General features: G+C 45.2%; 1 protein-coding gene across 2 annotated transcripts in view; it reads left to right on the top strand.

Moving 5' to 3' along the window:
- LOC146797314 (uncharacterized) overlaps positions 1–16,783 on the top strand; it is a 421,742-nt gene extending 404,959 nt beyond the window's left edge. For both annotated transcript variants that reach the window (XM_085624305.1, XM_085624304.1), the window contains exons 4-5: positions 6,489–6,621; positions 16,123–16,783. In XM_085624305.1, coding sequence (XP_085480431.1) covers positions 6,489–6,621; positions 16,123–16,314 — 325 coding nt within the window. In that variant the 3' untranslated portion in view covers positions 16,315–16,783. The remainder of the gene's footprint in view (positions 1–6,488; positions 6,622–16,122) is intronic.
- Positions 16,784–17,446: the final 663 nt, after the last annotated feature.

Here is a 17,446-nt window from a genome sequence, read left to right as displayed (position 1 = left end):
GTCTTTCTGTATTCACATGCGACCCTCCCACTTCCGCCAGAAAACGTGAATGTTTGCAGTTGGGAAGACCATTTATGAACACAAAGGAAGCTATACAGGCAAGGACGATAGAGAAAAAAATCTAAAAATGACAAACATGTGATGGAGCTTCCGGATCATACGTCTGACGTCATGAGAGAAGGGACAGACCACCAAATGGCCGACAATGACACCTGTTCCGAGAAAAAAACAAGCATTGGCATGGCCAATAGGTCTCGCCTTTGGGACCCTATAAGTATTTAGTTATGCAGCACAATATCCTTGGTGCAACAACATTAACTGTTGCATAGTTAAACACTTACAAGGTCCTAAATGCGAGACCTATTGGCTATGCCAATGCTTGTTTTCTGTAGTTTTAGATAGCGCGAACTCGATCCTAATGTAGTGAAGCGCTTTACATTAGCACCAATTATATTACTCAAGGGCATATTCATTGTTGGTAGGCGCGGGGACATGAAGAGATTTGCTCAGAATCACAGGATGTTGAGCGGGCGCCGAGACTCGAACCTGCTTTTCCAGCTAAAAAGTCAGCAGCTCTGGCCGTTGCGCCACATCCTCTCTCCTCATGGGAGGAATAGCGCTTATACCGACAAAATTACACTTCGAAGCACCGAGAGGCAGCAGGTGTTGAAGGAGGGAACATGACAGAGAACGAGGAGACGGAGGAGCAAGGAATGGACTATAGAGGTTAGGAGCGGAGGGAAGAAAAAACGGGAAAGGGAAGAAGGGAACAGGAGAAAGAAGAGGGACAAGAAAGAGAAGGAAGGACCTGTTGATGGGGAAAGGGGTATGTGAGAGTGAAAACGGGAGAATGTGAGACGGAAAGAGAGACCAGGACATGCATAAAGGGAATGGGAGGCACAGGAGAGAGGAAAGGAGGGAATGTTCGAGCCAAGTAGGGAGGACAGAAGGCATGAGGGTCAAGAGAGACTAGTGAGTAACAGAAGATAGAGCAGTGAACGAAAGATGCAAGATGGAATAGGACAGGCAAGGAGGGAACAGAACGGAAAGAGAGAACAGTGGCGGAACAGAGGAACAAGAGAACAAAAAGAATGACCAGTAGAGGAAATAAAGGAGGAGGAAATAGGATAGTCCGGGACTAAGGACAGGGGAGGAATTAACTGGAGTGGGAAAGATGGTGGGAGGGTAGAAGGGATCAGGAGAGGGAATAATGAAGCAGATGAGGGGGCTGGGGAACCGGAGAGGAGGAGGGATCAGGAAAGAGGGTAGGAGGGAAGAGGATTGGTATGGTCATGGCAGATGGGAGGGAATAGGAAACATAATGGAAGTATGCGTGAAGGAGGGAACATGAAACAGAAGGAGGGAGATAAACGAGGGAACAAGTGAGCGAGGGAGGGAAAATTATCCAAATCTGGTGTTCAGGTGAATGATTACTTTTCTAGGCATTGCCCATCCTTAAGATGTGGTAAAGTGTTTTCATGCTGTCGTGTTTTTATTGCCACCTAACACAGCGAGGAAGGTAGGCCTTACATGCAGAGCCAGTGGCATAAAATCTGCAGTGAAAGAGACCCTTTCCAAAGCTGCATCCTGCACGCTGCTTAGTAAAGCAGTCACAGGCTCTTCTACTGAAATATGGCTGCAGTTCGGAGATCCAGAAACGGCTCAAATACCTTTGGGTCGAGTTCGAGCACTATAAAACTGCAAAACAAAATGTCAAGAGAGCTCTCCTGCCATGGTGTAATTTGTCAGTTATGATAGTAATCTAATCTTTGAAGGTGTTGTTATAGTTTCAGACAAATGGGGGTGGGGAGGAAGTAGTCGGTACGATAATCATTAATGAGGGCACTGCCCATGATGCTTTGATAACGCATGCTTTGAGGCATTGATAACGCATGCTTTCCATTCATTCATTTATGAGTGCGCACAAGGCACGTTGCACGTTTTTGACAGGTAATTCCAAAGATGTCAACTTATATTCAATTATAAAACACGCCAAGAGTGCTGTGATTTTGAAATCTAATGTTGTATACCCAAACTTTCACAAAATAGTTAATCAACGTTATGATACAATTACCAAGGTAATTGTGCAGCTGTGGCCGAGAAGTTCTGAGGGAAAAAGTGACCTTTCCGCCATTCGGATAAAGCATGCCCCAATATAACCATGTTTGACTGCTCATTTGAATCTTAATTACAATTCTGGGCTAAAAACAAAACAGACACTAGCAGGGACACTAACTCTTTGGAATTTCCCTGAGTGTTTACTTTCTATGATGCACACTAAAGTCCCAGAGCATTTTTGATACAAATCACTTTGGGGAGCAGTGCGGGCAAGTGGGAGGGGTGGGGGGAGTGCGGCCGAGAGCAGGGACACGCAGCGTTTACCTTGCGGGAGTGAGCGCGATAATTGCTAACACATGGCGCCGCTGGTCTCTCCCGCAAGGGAAACGCGAAACGTGCACACGTTGCAATTGAACGCAATGCAAAGCATGCATGTTTTTGAGCGAAAAAGCGAATCGATTCCAAGAGGTTCCCTCCTAATCAGCGCATGCGCGCTGCGTAGGCGAGACCTAAAAACGTGAAACTAAGACTATTCCAGACTTTAACCACTAGATGGCAGAATAATGCACAGTATGTGAACGCAGAAAGCCTTCAAGTTGCAAAAGTACTGCTACAGGCATGTAACAATTTCGATTTGGGCTCTCTAAGCGAAGCTTTCTCATCTCCGAGAGTCAAGGCGCCCAATGTCCAAGGCGCTCATTCCATGCAGTTCACAAAATCAGTGTTTGCATAAACAAATTGCTTTATTCCATGTATTAAGGAAGTTTAATGAGTCTGGAAAGCCTTTCCTCATTGCAAAACGAGTTCTGCGATCCATTCCGAATTTGGTGGGGGCGTGAATAGAACATCCCTTCCAAATTGTGAGTTGCATTGATATGTGTCAATAGTTCGCGAACCATCGATCAGCTACCGAGACCTGGAAGGAGGTAGTAACCCATTCGGAAAGAGGAAGGGTTCCCTTTTGGACACCTGCCCCCTTGAATTTTGCCCTCCGCCTCGGTGGGAGTAGGCAGTGATGAAGGGGGTCACTGCCTGTCGCCTCCTAGTACTCTAATAGCAGTACAAGGTCGTGTAAACAACATGGATTGCTTACAAAAAGTGAATAAAAAAAAAGCGAACAAAAGTCTCCTGGTATGGAATGCAAATGCAGGGATGAAGGCTTTGCCTTTCTTGCAGAGCACCATCTTTGTGTGTAACCAGTCCCTGGAGGCTGCACATTGCCAGCTGCCTGATACTTCTTAGGCTTTTGGTCTGTGACCCCCTGTGTGGAGATTTTGCTATGCTACCTGTTAGGGCAGAAGTCACATCGCAAACCAGAGGGTTCACAGAAAGTTGGTGCTGAATTTCCGGCCACTTTCTGAGACCTGTCTTAGTATGTCTGGTCCAAGATCTGAAGACGAAGTACATTCATTCTATATATTTATTATTTTATATCGCTCGAACCAGACCTGGGCATCAGAGCACTTTGCAATTGAAAGAAACGAAGAAGAAGAAAAAAGGAAAGTGGGAGTGGGAGTGAGAGGGTGGACTGAGGCCAGTGCTGTCGGTGTGCGCGCGGGAGTTGAGCCATTTGTTAGAGCGAGCAGAAGACACGGCAAGTCAGTTACAATAAAGAAAAATGATATTCCATGCTTCCTTGATGCTACTGCTTTACTTCACTGATCATTATTCCGAAATCCTTTTTGTCTAGCAGGAATTCCCTTGGGCATTCATTTGGGACCACCCTGGAAATGGCTGCCTGGGCTGCGCGTGGCTCGGTTTTGATTCCAAGTTCTCATTCACTTCGCTCCCTGATGGAATTGCCATATGGCCTGGTACTACCTATAACCCCCCCTCCTCCATTGTTCAGCCCCACAGAATATCAGGGACACGGGTTTAGTTGGAAAAGGGGGTCGTAGATAGCCCCCGTCCGTATTTTTATTAACAAAATTAATCAAACATTAAATATTAATTTTTTACAAAACCAATCTTTACGCAGACAATCATATTATTGACATTTGATTACATTTGATATGTACAGATATCAGATGGCTAACCTTAACATCACTCTAATACAAGTTATTTCCTATCCGATTCTAAGCATACATCATTCATAATCATAATGGCAATCATTTTCTGCGTATCCATGATTGAGCCTACGGCAAGGTCAATAACTGGTGTCAGATCCTTATCCCTTAAACCCCCCGCCTGAGTGCGTATGCGCAGAGGGCCCGTTCACCGTGAGGGTACTCCCCCCTCCCCCCCCCCCCCCAGTTACCCCCGTACGCCCTGTACACTCTCTCCATCGGTCCATCGGGGTCCCTTGCAGTTCTGCGCCCTTTACTGGCGCCATTGTGCACATGCGGGATGGCCAACAGCCTAGGAAAAGCGTAACTCCCCCCTCCCCCGCACCCATACAGCCACGACGGCTGTAACTGCCCCTGGAGAGTTGTAGGAGTGGACTCCCTTGGGCAACCCCATTCAAGGAATGGCGCCGCCCCCTAAGGACCTTAAATTTACTGCTCACCAATCATGACCTTACCGCCTGACCACGGAAATGCACTAAAATACGACAATTTTTTACCTAAAAAAGGGAAACACAAGATATTTTACACCTTACAACCTGGAAAACAATAAGGCAAGTACATGTACATAACACAACCTTTGCTCTAGGGGATGGTGGGTGGGAAAATATTATCCAAAGACCTCCTAAGAAGGTCGTACAATAAGGCTGGGGAGCGCGGAAGGCAAAAGAGGAAGATTCCTCTGCTCCCCAGCTTTTTATTAGTGGCGAGTGCTCGCCCCTCAAGAGGGGCGGGCCCTGGCGACTTCCATGACCCGGAAGTGAAACTTTCACTTCCGGGCCATGTCTACTGCAGACTCATTGGAGGGCGAGCCTGACGCATCGCAAGGGGCGCGACAGGCCCTCCTCCGGTGTCGTTGGGGCCGGCAGGACCGCCATATCATCGGCAGGTCCGATGCCGGCCCCGCCTTACTATGACGTCACTTCCCCAGTGGGATCCGTCCTAAACTGTGTTCATCTGTATTCCTAAAGCTGCTCTCAGGAAAGCCTGCCTGGGAGCAGAACACTTCCACATTGTTTATGCAGGTGAAAGATGTAAAATGTAACCAGAGGATGGTGCTCCGCTCAGAGGCTTCCATCAGTTCACCCTGGTGTAAGAGTTGCCCCGGCTCTCTGCACTTGCTGCCATGTGGGGTCCCACGAAGGACATCGGGGTGAATTTCATCTCCAGCACAATTCCATGCTTAGTGGGAAGAGCCAGTTGTCAGCGGTCTTGGCAGGCACAAGAGCAGGTGATCTAATGCAGACTTGCATACTTCATTCATTTCACGAACTCGCTCACTGAACCCACCGCCCATCCCATTGTGGGTTATTAGTTGCATTAAAAACCTTTATTATCCTTGTAATAGTTGCATTAGCTCTGTAAGCGGGCAAACATTCTTCTAGGGTGGCCTGACACGGATTATTCAGGAGGCCAGTGTCCAGAATATTTGAAGGTTTGAGTGATTATATTCCCCTCAAGTTTCAACCTCTGCTGTGATAGGTCTGATGCTGGAACGAGGAGTTGTAAGAATCTCGTCAGGGTTTTAGCCGTAATCTACTTGCTGGGATAACGCATTCCCCCCATTGTTGTTCTTTGCCTTGCTGCTCAGCCAATGGTGAGGTCCTCTGAATGCGGGAGTGTTTGTGCTTGAAGAAGGTGAGCCAGTTGTAGTGTATGTGCTTTGCGGCAAGGAGGCTGCTGATGGTGGGGCATTACATGGAACGTACCATCTTCCTGTCACTTGTAACTGAAGCCGTAACATGAAGAATGAATCAATAACCTTTTCCTACAAGACATGTCTACGTCACATACTTTATTTAACAGTTTTCATACTCTTGTATGTTTATCTGGGTCTGCATCCACAGAGCCTTGCGAAAGGAAGACCCTGTGTTTAGCAAGTTTGGCTTGTTGCCCCCTTCTTTTGGTGGCACAGAGGCAGCTTTGACCCCTTCACTCACAGACCACAAATACCTGCTCAAAGCTGCACTATTTGTAGGTCAGAGGGAGTGAATCAGAGGCAGTTGTGTCACTTGAGCAGCTATTTGTGGTACGGTTACCACAGGGAGTTGTAAGGTCGGTGCTGCTCTACCTCCTCGTTGCCTGTATGGTTAATGTGCGTGGTCTTCACACACTAATGCTTGTCTTCTGTAGGACTATCGACGGCCTGTGCGTAGCTGCTGTGCAGCTGCTCTTTGTTCTGTTGGCCACCAAAGGAGAAAGCAGGATAGACAGACCACAGATGAAGCACAGACCTGCTAGTGAAGGCTTTAGAGTAGGAGGAATACACGAGTGATTATGTTGCACGCGAAGTTTATGAAATGTTCTGCTTCATGTCAAACTGTGATGTTTTGTTAAATCAACTCAATAACGTCTGTTCTGCTTCAGGTGGGCAAAGCATCAGTTTAGGAGCACGGGTGGGAAGCCGTTTTGGATTGATCCGCAAGACACCAGCATTCACCATATTTTCTTTGATGACAACATTCGCCTCAGTGAAGACGATAGTATTGTTCAAACCATGGTAAGCTCAACATATTGGATGGCTAGCATCCTATCCACTGTGATATTTGGACACTACTGTTGCCACTGTATTTGTATATGCACTATCGCTGCGTAGGGCCAGCCTTTAAACAAAAAAAAAAAATATATTAGGGGAGGGGACAGCGTGAACCCGCTTCCTTGGGGAAATTTCAGTCCCGATGACTCCATTCCCTGGGGCCAGGCCTTTTGACTATGAGGGAGGGGGACTGCGTGGCCAGACTCCCGGGCCAATTTCATCCGCAGAGACCCCATCCACTGTGGCCCAGTCTGTAATTTTTACAATGTTTTATTTGGAATTATGGAAGGGGGGGCACGTGGCCCCCCCTCGCCGAGGACCACAACCCCCGGCCATTTACAAATGGGGAAGGAGACTGCGCTTCTTCCCTTCCCTGGCCCATTTCAGCCTGGGGACGCCATCCCATGGGGCCTGGCAATTTGTAGTGAGTTCCCTCAGGGCACCCAGTCTCCACTGGGACCGCGGGAGGAGCCTCACTCCCCCTGCAGTCCCTACCGGCTCCCCACCTCCTGTGGGAGCCGGCATTACTTTCGGACACAGTAAACTGCTAAACATGCAGCTCCCTGTATCTGAAAGCAATTTATCTGTTTCCCTGTCCGCTTGACAGGGCAGAGAAACAGACGAATGTTCCTCTTCCAGTAAGTGAGAGCATTTTGTCAGCTCTCACTTGGAGTGGAGTGTTTGCTGTTACTTGACGGGATTGGTAAAGCTCCTGCTAAGCCATAGCAAACTACTATGTCCCGGGGGTGGGCACCTTGGGACATAGCAGGGGCCGGCTCTGGGGGGTGGCAGTCCTCAGAGCCATCTATGGCTACAGGAGGAGAGGCACCCCTCCTTTCTTGTTGTATGGCCTGTCACAGGGAGGTGGGGGTGCACGCAGCCCCCTGACATTTTTTTCTTAAAGTTGGCCTCTGGGAGGAGGTGGCCCCTGGGGCCCGGGTAGGTTCGTGAGGCCTCACATTGCAAATTTAAAAGCCCCGGGAAGGTGGTGGTCCCCGGGGTACGGGGTCCATGAGGCCCCCACTTTAACAATGAATAAGCCTTGGGGAGATGGTGGTTCCTGTGACATTTATAATCCCCAGGAGGGGAGGGGAGGGCAGTGCGCCCGCCCTCCCTCCTTTATTTTCAAAACGCCCCCAGGACCTGGCCCACCTGGGGGCCAGTTAGTAAAGAAGCCCTGGAATCTGTGTTTTTGTTGTTGTTTTTTTCTATTACATTTTCGTCAGGAGCTACGGTTCCAACGCAGCTCCCACCAAAAATTAAACAAAAAAAAATGCTTATATCTACCCTGCTCGCTTTTCTTTTTAAAAAAATGTTTTTTCTGAGACTGCTTGAACTGCCAACACTTCATGGTTTGAAGTGTTAGCAGCCAATCAGATCTCAGCACGAGATCAGGAGGGGTCGTTGGAGCCTCCACGTCCCTATATATTCAATTGATAATTTCTTTTAATACCTCCAAAACTACTGAACGGATTTACACCAAATTACAAAAAGGCATTTCCCTGGACCAACATATACTGTTCTGCAGTTCGGTCTGTAGCCGTGTCTAAAGTTCCTATGGAAATTAAAGTGGGGGAAAACGCGCTTTGGGACCCCCCTTTTTGTCAGCCCCCGCTTGATGGATCACCTTGAATCTTTCAGGAAAGCAGCTGAAGTAGGTGGCAAAGTAGTTTTGAAAAATTCGTTAGGATTCATCGAATGACGCCAAAGGTATTGGCAAATAATAAAAAAACTCTTCCTATGGAAAGTAGATCCCAACTCTAACTACCTACTGGCAATCGCCAGCAAGTTATGTTTTTTTATCTATATATATATATATATATATTCACTGAAAAAACCATAGGTTTCACACATGTTATAGTTAGCTGGACATTTTACTGATAAAAAACCAATGAAATTCCCCCGTTATAGTTACTGTAGGCAACTATAACTCACGCGACCGCAATCCTCTGCTGATGCTAATACTGTATTTAGACACTTATTTGCCCATGTCTTCTTCCATTAAATTTTAGCTATACATATATTACAAATATTTTTTTTTCATAAAGACACATGTCATCAGCAGAGGATTACGGTCGCGTGAGTTATAGTTGCCTACAGTAACTATAACGGGGGAATTTCATTGGTTTTTTATCAGTAAAATGTCCAGCTAACTATAACATGTGTGAAACCTATGGTTTTTTCAGTGAATTTGCAAGGTTTTTTAAATGCTAAGTTACTTTACGCCATTTGTGGCGTGCGCGCCCACTTAACGCAGTTCGTTCCGTGCGCGCACGGTGCGCTAGATGGGCCATGAACGCACGATGCGCTTCGCGCACCGTGCGCACATGGAGGTCATATGATGAGCATCGTTGTGACAGGTAAAATATATGTTTTGTTTATCTCATATGAGCCATGCACAAAAGGTGCCCTTCGGGCACCTTTTGCACTCGGGGTGGGGAGAATGTGGATATTTTTTTTTTATTATTATTTCTTACCGTACGCGTACGGTAAGCGTAATCGGCAAAATTTTCGAAAAAAATAAAATTGCCTTTTTTCACTTGGGGGATCGTTGGGGACTCCCTCGACATGGCTAGGTGCTTGGGAGCTGTGTAAACAGCCCCTTTACATGATTTGCACTTTGTTTTTCAACTCCCTGTCAGAGTGCGAGAGAGAAAATGGCGGCCGCCGCTTCCTGGTTTCGACCGATTCGAATGTTTACTAAGATCTAAGGGCCAATCGGAATCGCGCTCGCGCACGCCACCGTACGCGTACGGTAAGCGCACCGTAAGCGCACCGTAAGCTGGCTCAGATATATATATTGATTTAAAGGCTATTTTCTCAGAATCTACTGAACAGATTTACACCAAACCCACAAAAGGCACTTCCTTGACCTGAGGACTACCTCTCTGCCAAATTTCAAGTAATTCTGTTCAGCCGTTCGGGCTGTAGCTGTGTCTAAAGGTCCTATGGAAAAATGCATTGGAAAAACGCGTTTTGGGACCCCCCTTTTATCTCAGCCCCCGCTTGACGAATCCCCCCGAGACTTTCAGGGTAGGAGCGGAGCGTAGCGCCCCACCTGTTTTGAAAAATTTGCGAGGATTCGTCAACCGGCGCCAAAGTTATTCAAAATAGAATGTTGCGGATTTCCTATGGAAACGTGGTCCTAACTATAACTACCTACTGGCGACCGCCAGTAGGTAATATATATTTTCGACCTGGGAGATTGACGCAGCTAGCCGTTTTTATTGCACTTTAAATTATTGTTATCCTTTGGGAACATATGGATTAGTGATGGATCAGAGAAATAAAGAAAAATGTGTAACTTACGGATGACGGTGCCGAGGAGAGTTTGTGCCGCTGTACAATGGGTTGTGAAGAAAGATCACGTAGTATTTGTGTTTTTATAAATATATTAAAGTTAACCTGGGACATTGTAGTTATGCTCAGATTTCACTCATACAAAACCAGTGTAATGCACCGATTATAGTTACCTGAGCTTACTATAACTTACGTCCCCACAGTGCACTGAGTATGACCTCACATATTATATCACTCATGACATGATCAGTGACATCACTGATGACATCGCAAATGTCATCACTGATGACATCATCCAGTGATTCTCAGTGTTTTCTAAATGTTTTTGTGTTAAATGTTTTTGTGTTAAACGTTTATACTAAGGAACCACAAAAGCTACATTTGTATACTTAGTGTACTATTGAGGTATTCCTTTTTTTAACATAGTTTGTGAGTTGCTGTGTGACTGTGTGTATCTGTGTGTGAGTGGGTGTCTGAGTGACTGTACAGGTGAGTGAGTGTGTGTGTGGCTGTATGAGTGTATAAGTGGGTGTCTGAGTAGCTGTGTGGGTGACTTAGTGGCTGTGAGTGGGTGTGTCAGTGATTGTATGGGTGAGTGGGTGTCTGAATGGTTGTATGAGTGACTGACTGACTGTATGTGTAAGTGGCTGTATGGGTGAGTGGCTGTGAGTGGTTGAATGGATGAGTGAGTGGCTCTGTTGAGAGGCTATATGGGTGAGTGTGTGATTTTGTGAGTGGCTGTATGGGTGAGTGACTGATTGTATGATCAGGCTCTGAGTGAGTAGGTGTGCGAGTAGCTCTATAGATAAGTGAGAGGTTGCATAAGTAATTGTATGTGAGTGGGTGTATGAGAGGTCATATGGGCGTGAGTGGTTATGTGGGTGAAGTCAGCAGTGATGTCATCTAAGATGTAATTAGTGATGTCACTGACCATGTCGTGGGTGATGAAATATGTGACGTCCTAAGCAGTGCATTGTGGGAGCATAAATTATAGTCTTGGCCCCTGGAATTATGCGTCAGGAGAAGGCCAAATTATGCGCCAGGGTTGAGTAAATTATGCAGCAAGAAAAGGCAAATTATGCAACATAATGCGGCACATTTTGTAATAATATGTAATTATTTCATCATTTTTAAACTTGGTAACATTGTATGGGCATTGGTTGCACCTAATTAGTATCCGTTTGATGCCCAAATCTAAATTTAAGCAACAGAAAGGTGATAAGTCCAGCTTTGCAAGTTGCCTTTCACTGCGTGGCTACAAGTGTTGCTGCATTTTTATTAACTTTTGAATCGTTCGAGCTAGAAGCAAAATTTATATTCGTTAAAATCTGCAGATTATGTGACAGATGATGGATTAAGTGTAAAATGTGACAAATCCATAATAATGCGAAATTCGCCGCAGAAGAACATAATTCCAGAGGCCCTGGTTATAATTAGCTCAGGTAACTAGAACTGCTGAATGTCGCTGGTTTTGTGCGAGTGAAATCTGAGCCTAACTATAAAGTTCCTGTAACATTTTGTTTATTCAGTGAATTTCTAAACTTTTTATTGTTCTATTTTCTAACTATAATGACGCTGTAAACTTTGTAGTTTTTCAGTGAATTTGTATGTTTTTCGAATTTTATTTCCTAACTGTAACCACTACCCTTTGACACTGAGTATGTGAGTGAGTGCATGAGTGCGTCATTGGATGTATGAGCGTCTGAGTAGGTTTATAAGTGGGTGTGAGCGAGTATGAGTGGGGCTGCAAGTGGGTATATCAGTGTCTGAGTGGGTCTGTGAGTGGGTGTATGATTCTCTGAGAGGGTTTGTGAGTTGGTGCGTGAGTCTCTGAGTAAATCTGAGAGTGGGCGAGAGAGAGTATGAGTGATTCTGTAAGAGTGTCTCACTGTGACTGGGTGTATGTATCCGAGTTTGTCTGTGAGTGAATGGGTCTGTGAGTTGTTGTGAGAGTGTCTTGAGTTATTCTGTGCTTGGGTGCATGAGTGCCTGAGTGGGATTTGCTCATTTTGTGCTCGTTTTCTGTAGGCCTGGGTTAAGCTCGCAGAGTTTCACTCCGCGGCATTCCATGGAGTTATCGAAAAACTCCGCCAAAATTTGCGGAGTTCTGTGAGCAGGCAGAGTATTGCTTGGCCAACTCTAATGAAGTAGTTGGGGGCAATAACCCCTATTGTTGCCACTAGTAATCCCCCCACAGGTTTTGCTGAAACCTCTTCGGAGGTCCCGTACCCTATCACAACCACTCTGCAAATGTGCCTCCTGGCACACTACTGGTTGGAGGATGAAGTCCCCTTGGCTGCTGGGGGTCGTTGGGGGCCAAGAACCCCTATTGTTACCAACAGTTAGTCCCAAACAGTGGAATTGCTGAGACCTCATCGGGCCAAGAACCCCTATTGTTATGTTGTGATCTTGAATAATGAGGTATACTGCTAGTATAACAAGTGGAATCTTGAGCCATGACTGTTCTGTTGAAATGGTGCGTCCTTCAGAATCTAGCAGCTTTGACAGTTGCTGCTGGCTGATAACAGGAGCACCAATTTTGAAGAGCTGTGCTTAAATAAAGCAGTTAACTTGGATTGAAGATGTTGATTGAGCTTAACTACAATATATTTTGGTGACAATCTATCAGCCAAGCAGGTGATGTGCTTTTCAAGTGTGGATGGGGTCCTACGCGTAGAGAAGCTTACAGATAAGTGCTAGCGTGCACCGTGGCTGTCAAATATGGGGTGAAAGTATGGCTATAGTGCGTTCTCCAAAAGCAAATATAAACTTTGAGTTAATATAATAAGCACTGTGGTCAGCCCATAATATATCCAGGGACTAATCAACACATGCCTAAGCCGTTGCGAGGGAGACTGGGCCGAGTGCCTGGCGCAGTTGGGAGGTGTACGGCAGCCAGAGCAGCACAAGAAGGAATTTCCATTAGGCCTCTCGTGTGTGCCCTATGACCAAAAAGCTAACTGCAGGATTGAAACCCAAAAAGATTTACTTGGATCAATAAGACCTGGCACCAGTTCCCTGCAATAAGGACCAGTTATGCTAGTTTCTTGGGCTAATTAAGTATTATTCAAAATTTGTAACAAACAAATTGCCAGCAAAACTGAGTTGTTGAAACTGCTCATGAGGAAGCTTTACATGGGAGACGGGACAGCAAAAGTGTTTTGAGAATATTAAAGAACTATGTGGTGCGGGCATCCTAGTACCTTTTGACATCCTTGGCAACACCATTGTGACGGTGGATGCTAGAGACACAGGCATTGGGGCCGTCTTGTTCCAAAAAGTGGGTTACTTGGCTTTTGCATCACACTCCTTGACTGCTGTGAAGCGTCATTACTCGGTTATAGAGAAGAAGACCTTAGCAATACCTTGGGGTGTGGAATACTTTAGGACGTATGTGTGAGGACGCAAGATAACTCTTCACTCCAACAAGCCACTGTTAAAAATGTTGCCACTAGGTGATGCCCAATTGGCGTTCAGATTGCAAGAATACAACTTCCTAGTGGAGTACATACCTGGGTAGCGGAATGTACTAGCAGATTGCCTAGCACGGTTAACCTTGGATTAGAGGAGTGTGCATGAGCTAGGGGTTACTAAGTGTACAAGGGAAGGGGCAGTAGCTAGTGTGGAGGATTTCGTACAGTGGAGTCGGGGAGCAGTTGGTAAATCTGAATGGTCTTTCGCCATGGAGAAGGTTGAGGTGTTGAAGGCAGTTCTTAATCTTATACGTAAAGGCGGTAGAAGAGAGAGCACTTTACCCATTGCATTGAGGCCCTTCAGTGCAATCTTGGATGAACTGTTGATGGTGCTAAATCATTATGCGTGGTGATAACATTTTTCCTCTCCTAGCTCATGAAGGGCATTTTGGGCAGACAGTAACAAAGAAAAGGTTGAGATGTGAGTCTTGGTGGCCAGGGATAGACAGAGATATGGTTGGATGGGTTGAAATAATGTGAATGTAGTGAGTGCGGGAAGAGATTAAACGTCAGTGCACAAGTTGTTCCGAGTAGTATCCATGATCCCGGTGAGGTATGGCATAGTGTGTGCGCCTTGACTTTATTGATCCCATGGCAGGAGTTGATCTTAACAAGAGATTTGGTATTGTCTTAATGGATGTTCTTTCCAGGTGGTTGATTGTACGACTATTACCTGAGATCACTACTAGGTTTACAATAAATGATTGTGTGAGATTTTCAGAGAGGAAAGTTACCCTGCCGTGCTCATAACTGATAATGGAGTTGATGTCTGGAGAGATGAGAGAATTTTTGAGTCTTAGTCGAATTAAAAACTCATATATGGCACTTTACAATCCCCAAACAAATGGGATTGTAGAGATCTACACATAGGCGTGAGTATGGCGGTCGCTTCAGGAGCGTGGTGTGTGTATCACCGTGCTGATACGCTTGAATTGCTCATCGGGTTTGATGCGCTGCACCTCGTCGTGAAGAAAGCATACTGTGAGGCAAGACGACAAGAGGAACTTGAGATGGCCGCCAACGTCTTGAAGTCATCACGTGAACCGGAGGACACTTAAGATGGCTGCCGACTTGACATTCTCTACTGGTAGGTACTGCAAGTGTGCGGTGCAGTCATCCAAGCTTATAACATGCGCAGATGCTGTTCTCTTCTGTTGACCTCTCAAAAGGAGACTGTCCGCTCTCCTTCAAAACCACGGCGTTGAAATCCTGGCAATCCACAACTCCTGCGTCAACTTCCAGCACTGCCTTAGCACAGATCAGACAGCCGGTACCGAAACTAAGGAAAGGCTGTCGGTGGAATTAAGATAAGGATCCATCACTGGCGGATGAGTGGGTTCTTCGATCGTCTCCAACTTGTAGTGAAGAAACGCGGCAGCAAGCGAAAGACCTAGTAAGTACTTTTATTGCAGGAAGGAGAGGGGATAGCACATCCACCACTAACCAGGGCTTCTCCCAACTGTCGCATTACAACCGTTATTCTCCCCAACATTCCACCCATGGACCCGTGATGTCACCCTCATGGTTTCTAGAACCATCTTTGCAATGCAAGTAAACACCACACAAAGGAACATTCAAGAACGCCTATTGTTGGAGATTCAGAACTGGGGGAAGAGACCTGTTTTTTTACTCTACACAAGATGGCCCCTATAAGACTAGGCTTGGGTGTTAGATATAATGGAGTGTCGCGTGCAACAGGTTACTGCAAGCCGACCTTGCATGCCCGAGAGATCTCTCAGAGGTTGCCTTGTTGCTATGTGATGGAAGTGAAACTTAGTCCACGGGATGCAGCTTATTTAATCACTAGCCGCGCAGAACATGTTTCAGTCAGAGCAACTGGCCAGCAGGCCTTACACAGCACCAGACAAAGCCATTCAGTTTCTGTGTACGGCTTCTCTTAGAGGTCCATGGCCTTCAGTGCTTCCAGAAGTGGTCCTTTACCCCCCGGCATACAAGTACCTGAGTGCATGAATGTGTTGCTTCAGTCCTCTAACTTACTTCATAAAAAAAGCTGTTCACTTCCAGAAACCCTCAAACTTGACCCCTCTTGCAGACCTCATGTGAATCAGTGTGTGCTAAGTTTGTGAACTTAGCATTAGCTTGGTAAGTAGTTTTTATAGAGTGCGAAGTGGTAACATTAAAAATTAAATTGTTGATGAAAATAGCATGTTTTGAGGTGAAATAGAACCCTGGATCACCTTAGGTATTTGCAGAATTTCTCTCTCAAAAATATTTCTGCAGAGCAAATGTCCCGCACAAACTTTTGTGACTGGAATTCTCGTCTGCAGGTAAAATTGGGCTGTGGTGACCAACCTTTCCGCTTTAGGTTGCACCTTTGTGAAACTTAGCGCACAACTATAGAATTTTGAATGCTTCCGCTGAATGGTGATGTACATGAAACATTTTACCTTGATACAACTTTAAATAACGACCCAAGCATTTCCTTTTCATTTTGGAACAGGATCATTGAGCAACTGTATGTAGTATTGAAGCTGTGCTCACGCTTATATGGTACAACAAATACAATGACACTTTAGCAAATTAATAATTTATGATAGTTTGTAATTGTAATAGAAATACCATACACAATTTTATATTTTATTCTTGTGTTGCAGTGGTAAAATCATACCATTGAATAAAGAAAAGAACTAGTGCCTTGTTTGACGTCTTTTTTTGCCCCTGTTTGCTGCAGGTATTTCAGGGGACGGATGGCAGTCGCACACGTACTGCCCCCACCTCAGAACTGTATGACATCTGTCTCGTCCAGACAGACCTCCTCAGAGCCATCGCCGACAAGAACTACTTCCTGGACTGTGTGAGAACTTGTGAAGACAAGTACACGGCTTACCTCGCCCATCTCAATCCGTCCGGGCACGTGTCCTAGTGTCCATCGCGCTATTGACCATGGACATATTGAGACTTTATAAGAATAGGAACCCTGGCTGTTACATGTTCAAACCTTGTGCACTGCGTATTTGGACTGCCTGCATGAGGGTGACGGATATTCTACAAGGTCACACAGTGCTCAGGCTGTCCCTTTACAAGAAAAAGCCACAATTGTGTTTTTAAAATACTACTTAGAAAACAATAATAGATATTGCTTCAGATAGTTTTATTGAAAAAATATAATTTATAATGAAAGACAAATAAGTCTCCTTAATTAAAAAAAAAAAATATTTTCGTATGCCTAGAATGAAGACTCCATCTGGTCCCCTCTAATTACCAGTCTCTTTAATTTATAAATGCAATTAAAAAGAACTTTAAAATGCACTTAAATGTTGGAATATTTTTTCTGTAATATCTTCTTTGACGATTTGTCTGGATTATGTTGAGATCATGAAAATAAATGACAGCTGTGAAAGCTCGTTTGTAGACCTCTTCATACCATGATGGATACCTCTAGCACTGCCTTTGGCAAGCGGACATATCTTCAATTATACACTGAGTTGAAAAAACTAAGAGAGGGACGGATAGCCTCAACGGATGAACCCGATGCACTGTACTCTATCATTGAGCCCGGACAGATCCCTGGTCCATTTACTGCAGTTCGGTTGTCACTCTTCTGCAACACCATACACTAAAATGCAACTCCCTGTTGTTGCCCTGGACCTGGTCCTACACCTACAATTGATAACACAGCAAAGGTCTGATAATGTCAGACTTGAACCTGTTCACCCAACAGGTTCAAGACTGACAGGCTGTATCAAACCAAGGTGAACATATGCTTCCAGGACCACCCCAGTCAGACAACTCAAAAGAAATAATTTGATGGTGTTCAAAGAAACCTATAAAGCAGCCGGTCGGACATCTCTAACACAGAAGACTTGCTTGATTCACTTAAATCAGAAAATACCAAACTCACTAAACCTGTTGCCACTGTTATTTTTATCATTTTCTTTCTCTTCTAGGTACTCCCCTTTTAAAATTGCAATTGTGAATCATTTATGTGTAAATGACAAATATAGAATTAATGCTTGTTTAATTTGACTTTTTGCTTTCAATGTGATAATCAAGTG

The sequence above is a fragment of the Triturus cristatus genome, chromosome 9 (assembly GCF_964204655.1).
Source record: "Triturus cristatus chromosome 9, aTriCri1.1, whole genome shotgun sequence".
Lineage (NCBI taxonomy): Eukaryota > Metazoa > Chordata > Amphibia > Caudata > Salamandridae > Triturus > Triturus cristatus.
This window is presented reverse-complemented; position numbering and strand designations above follow the sequence as displayed.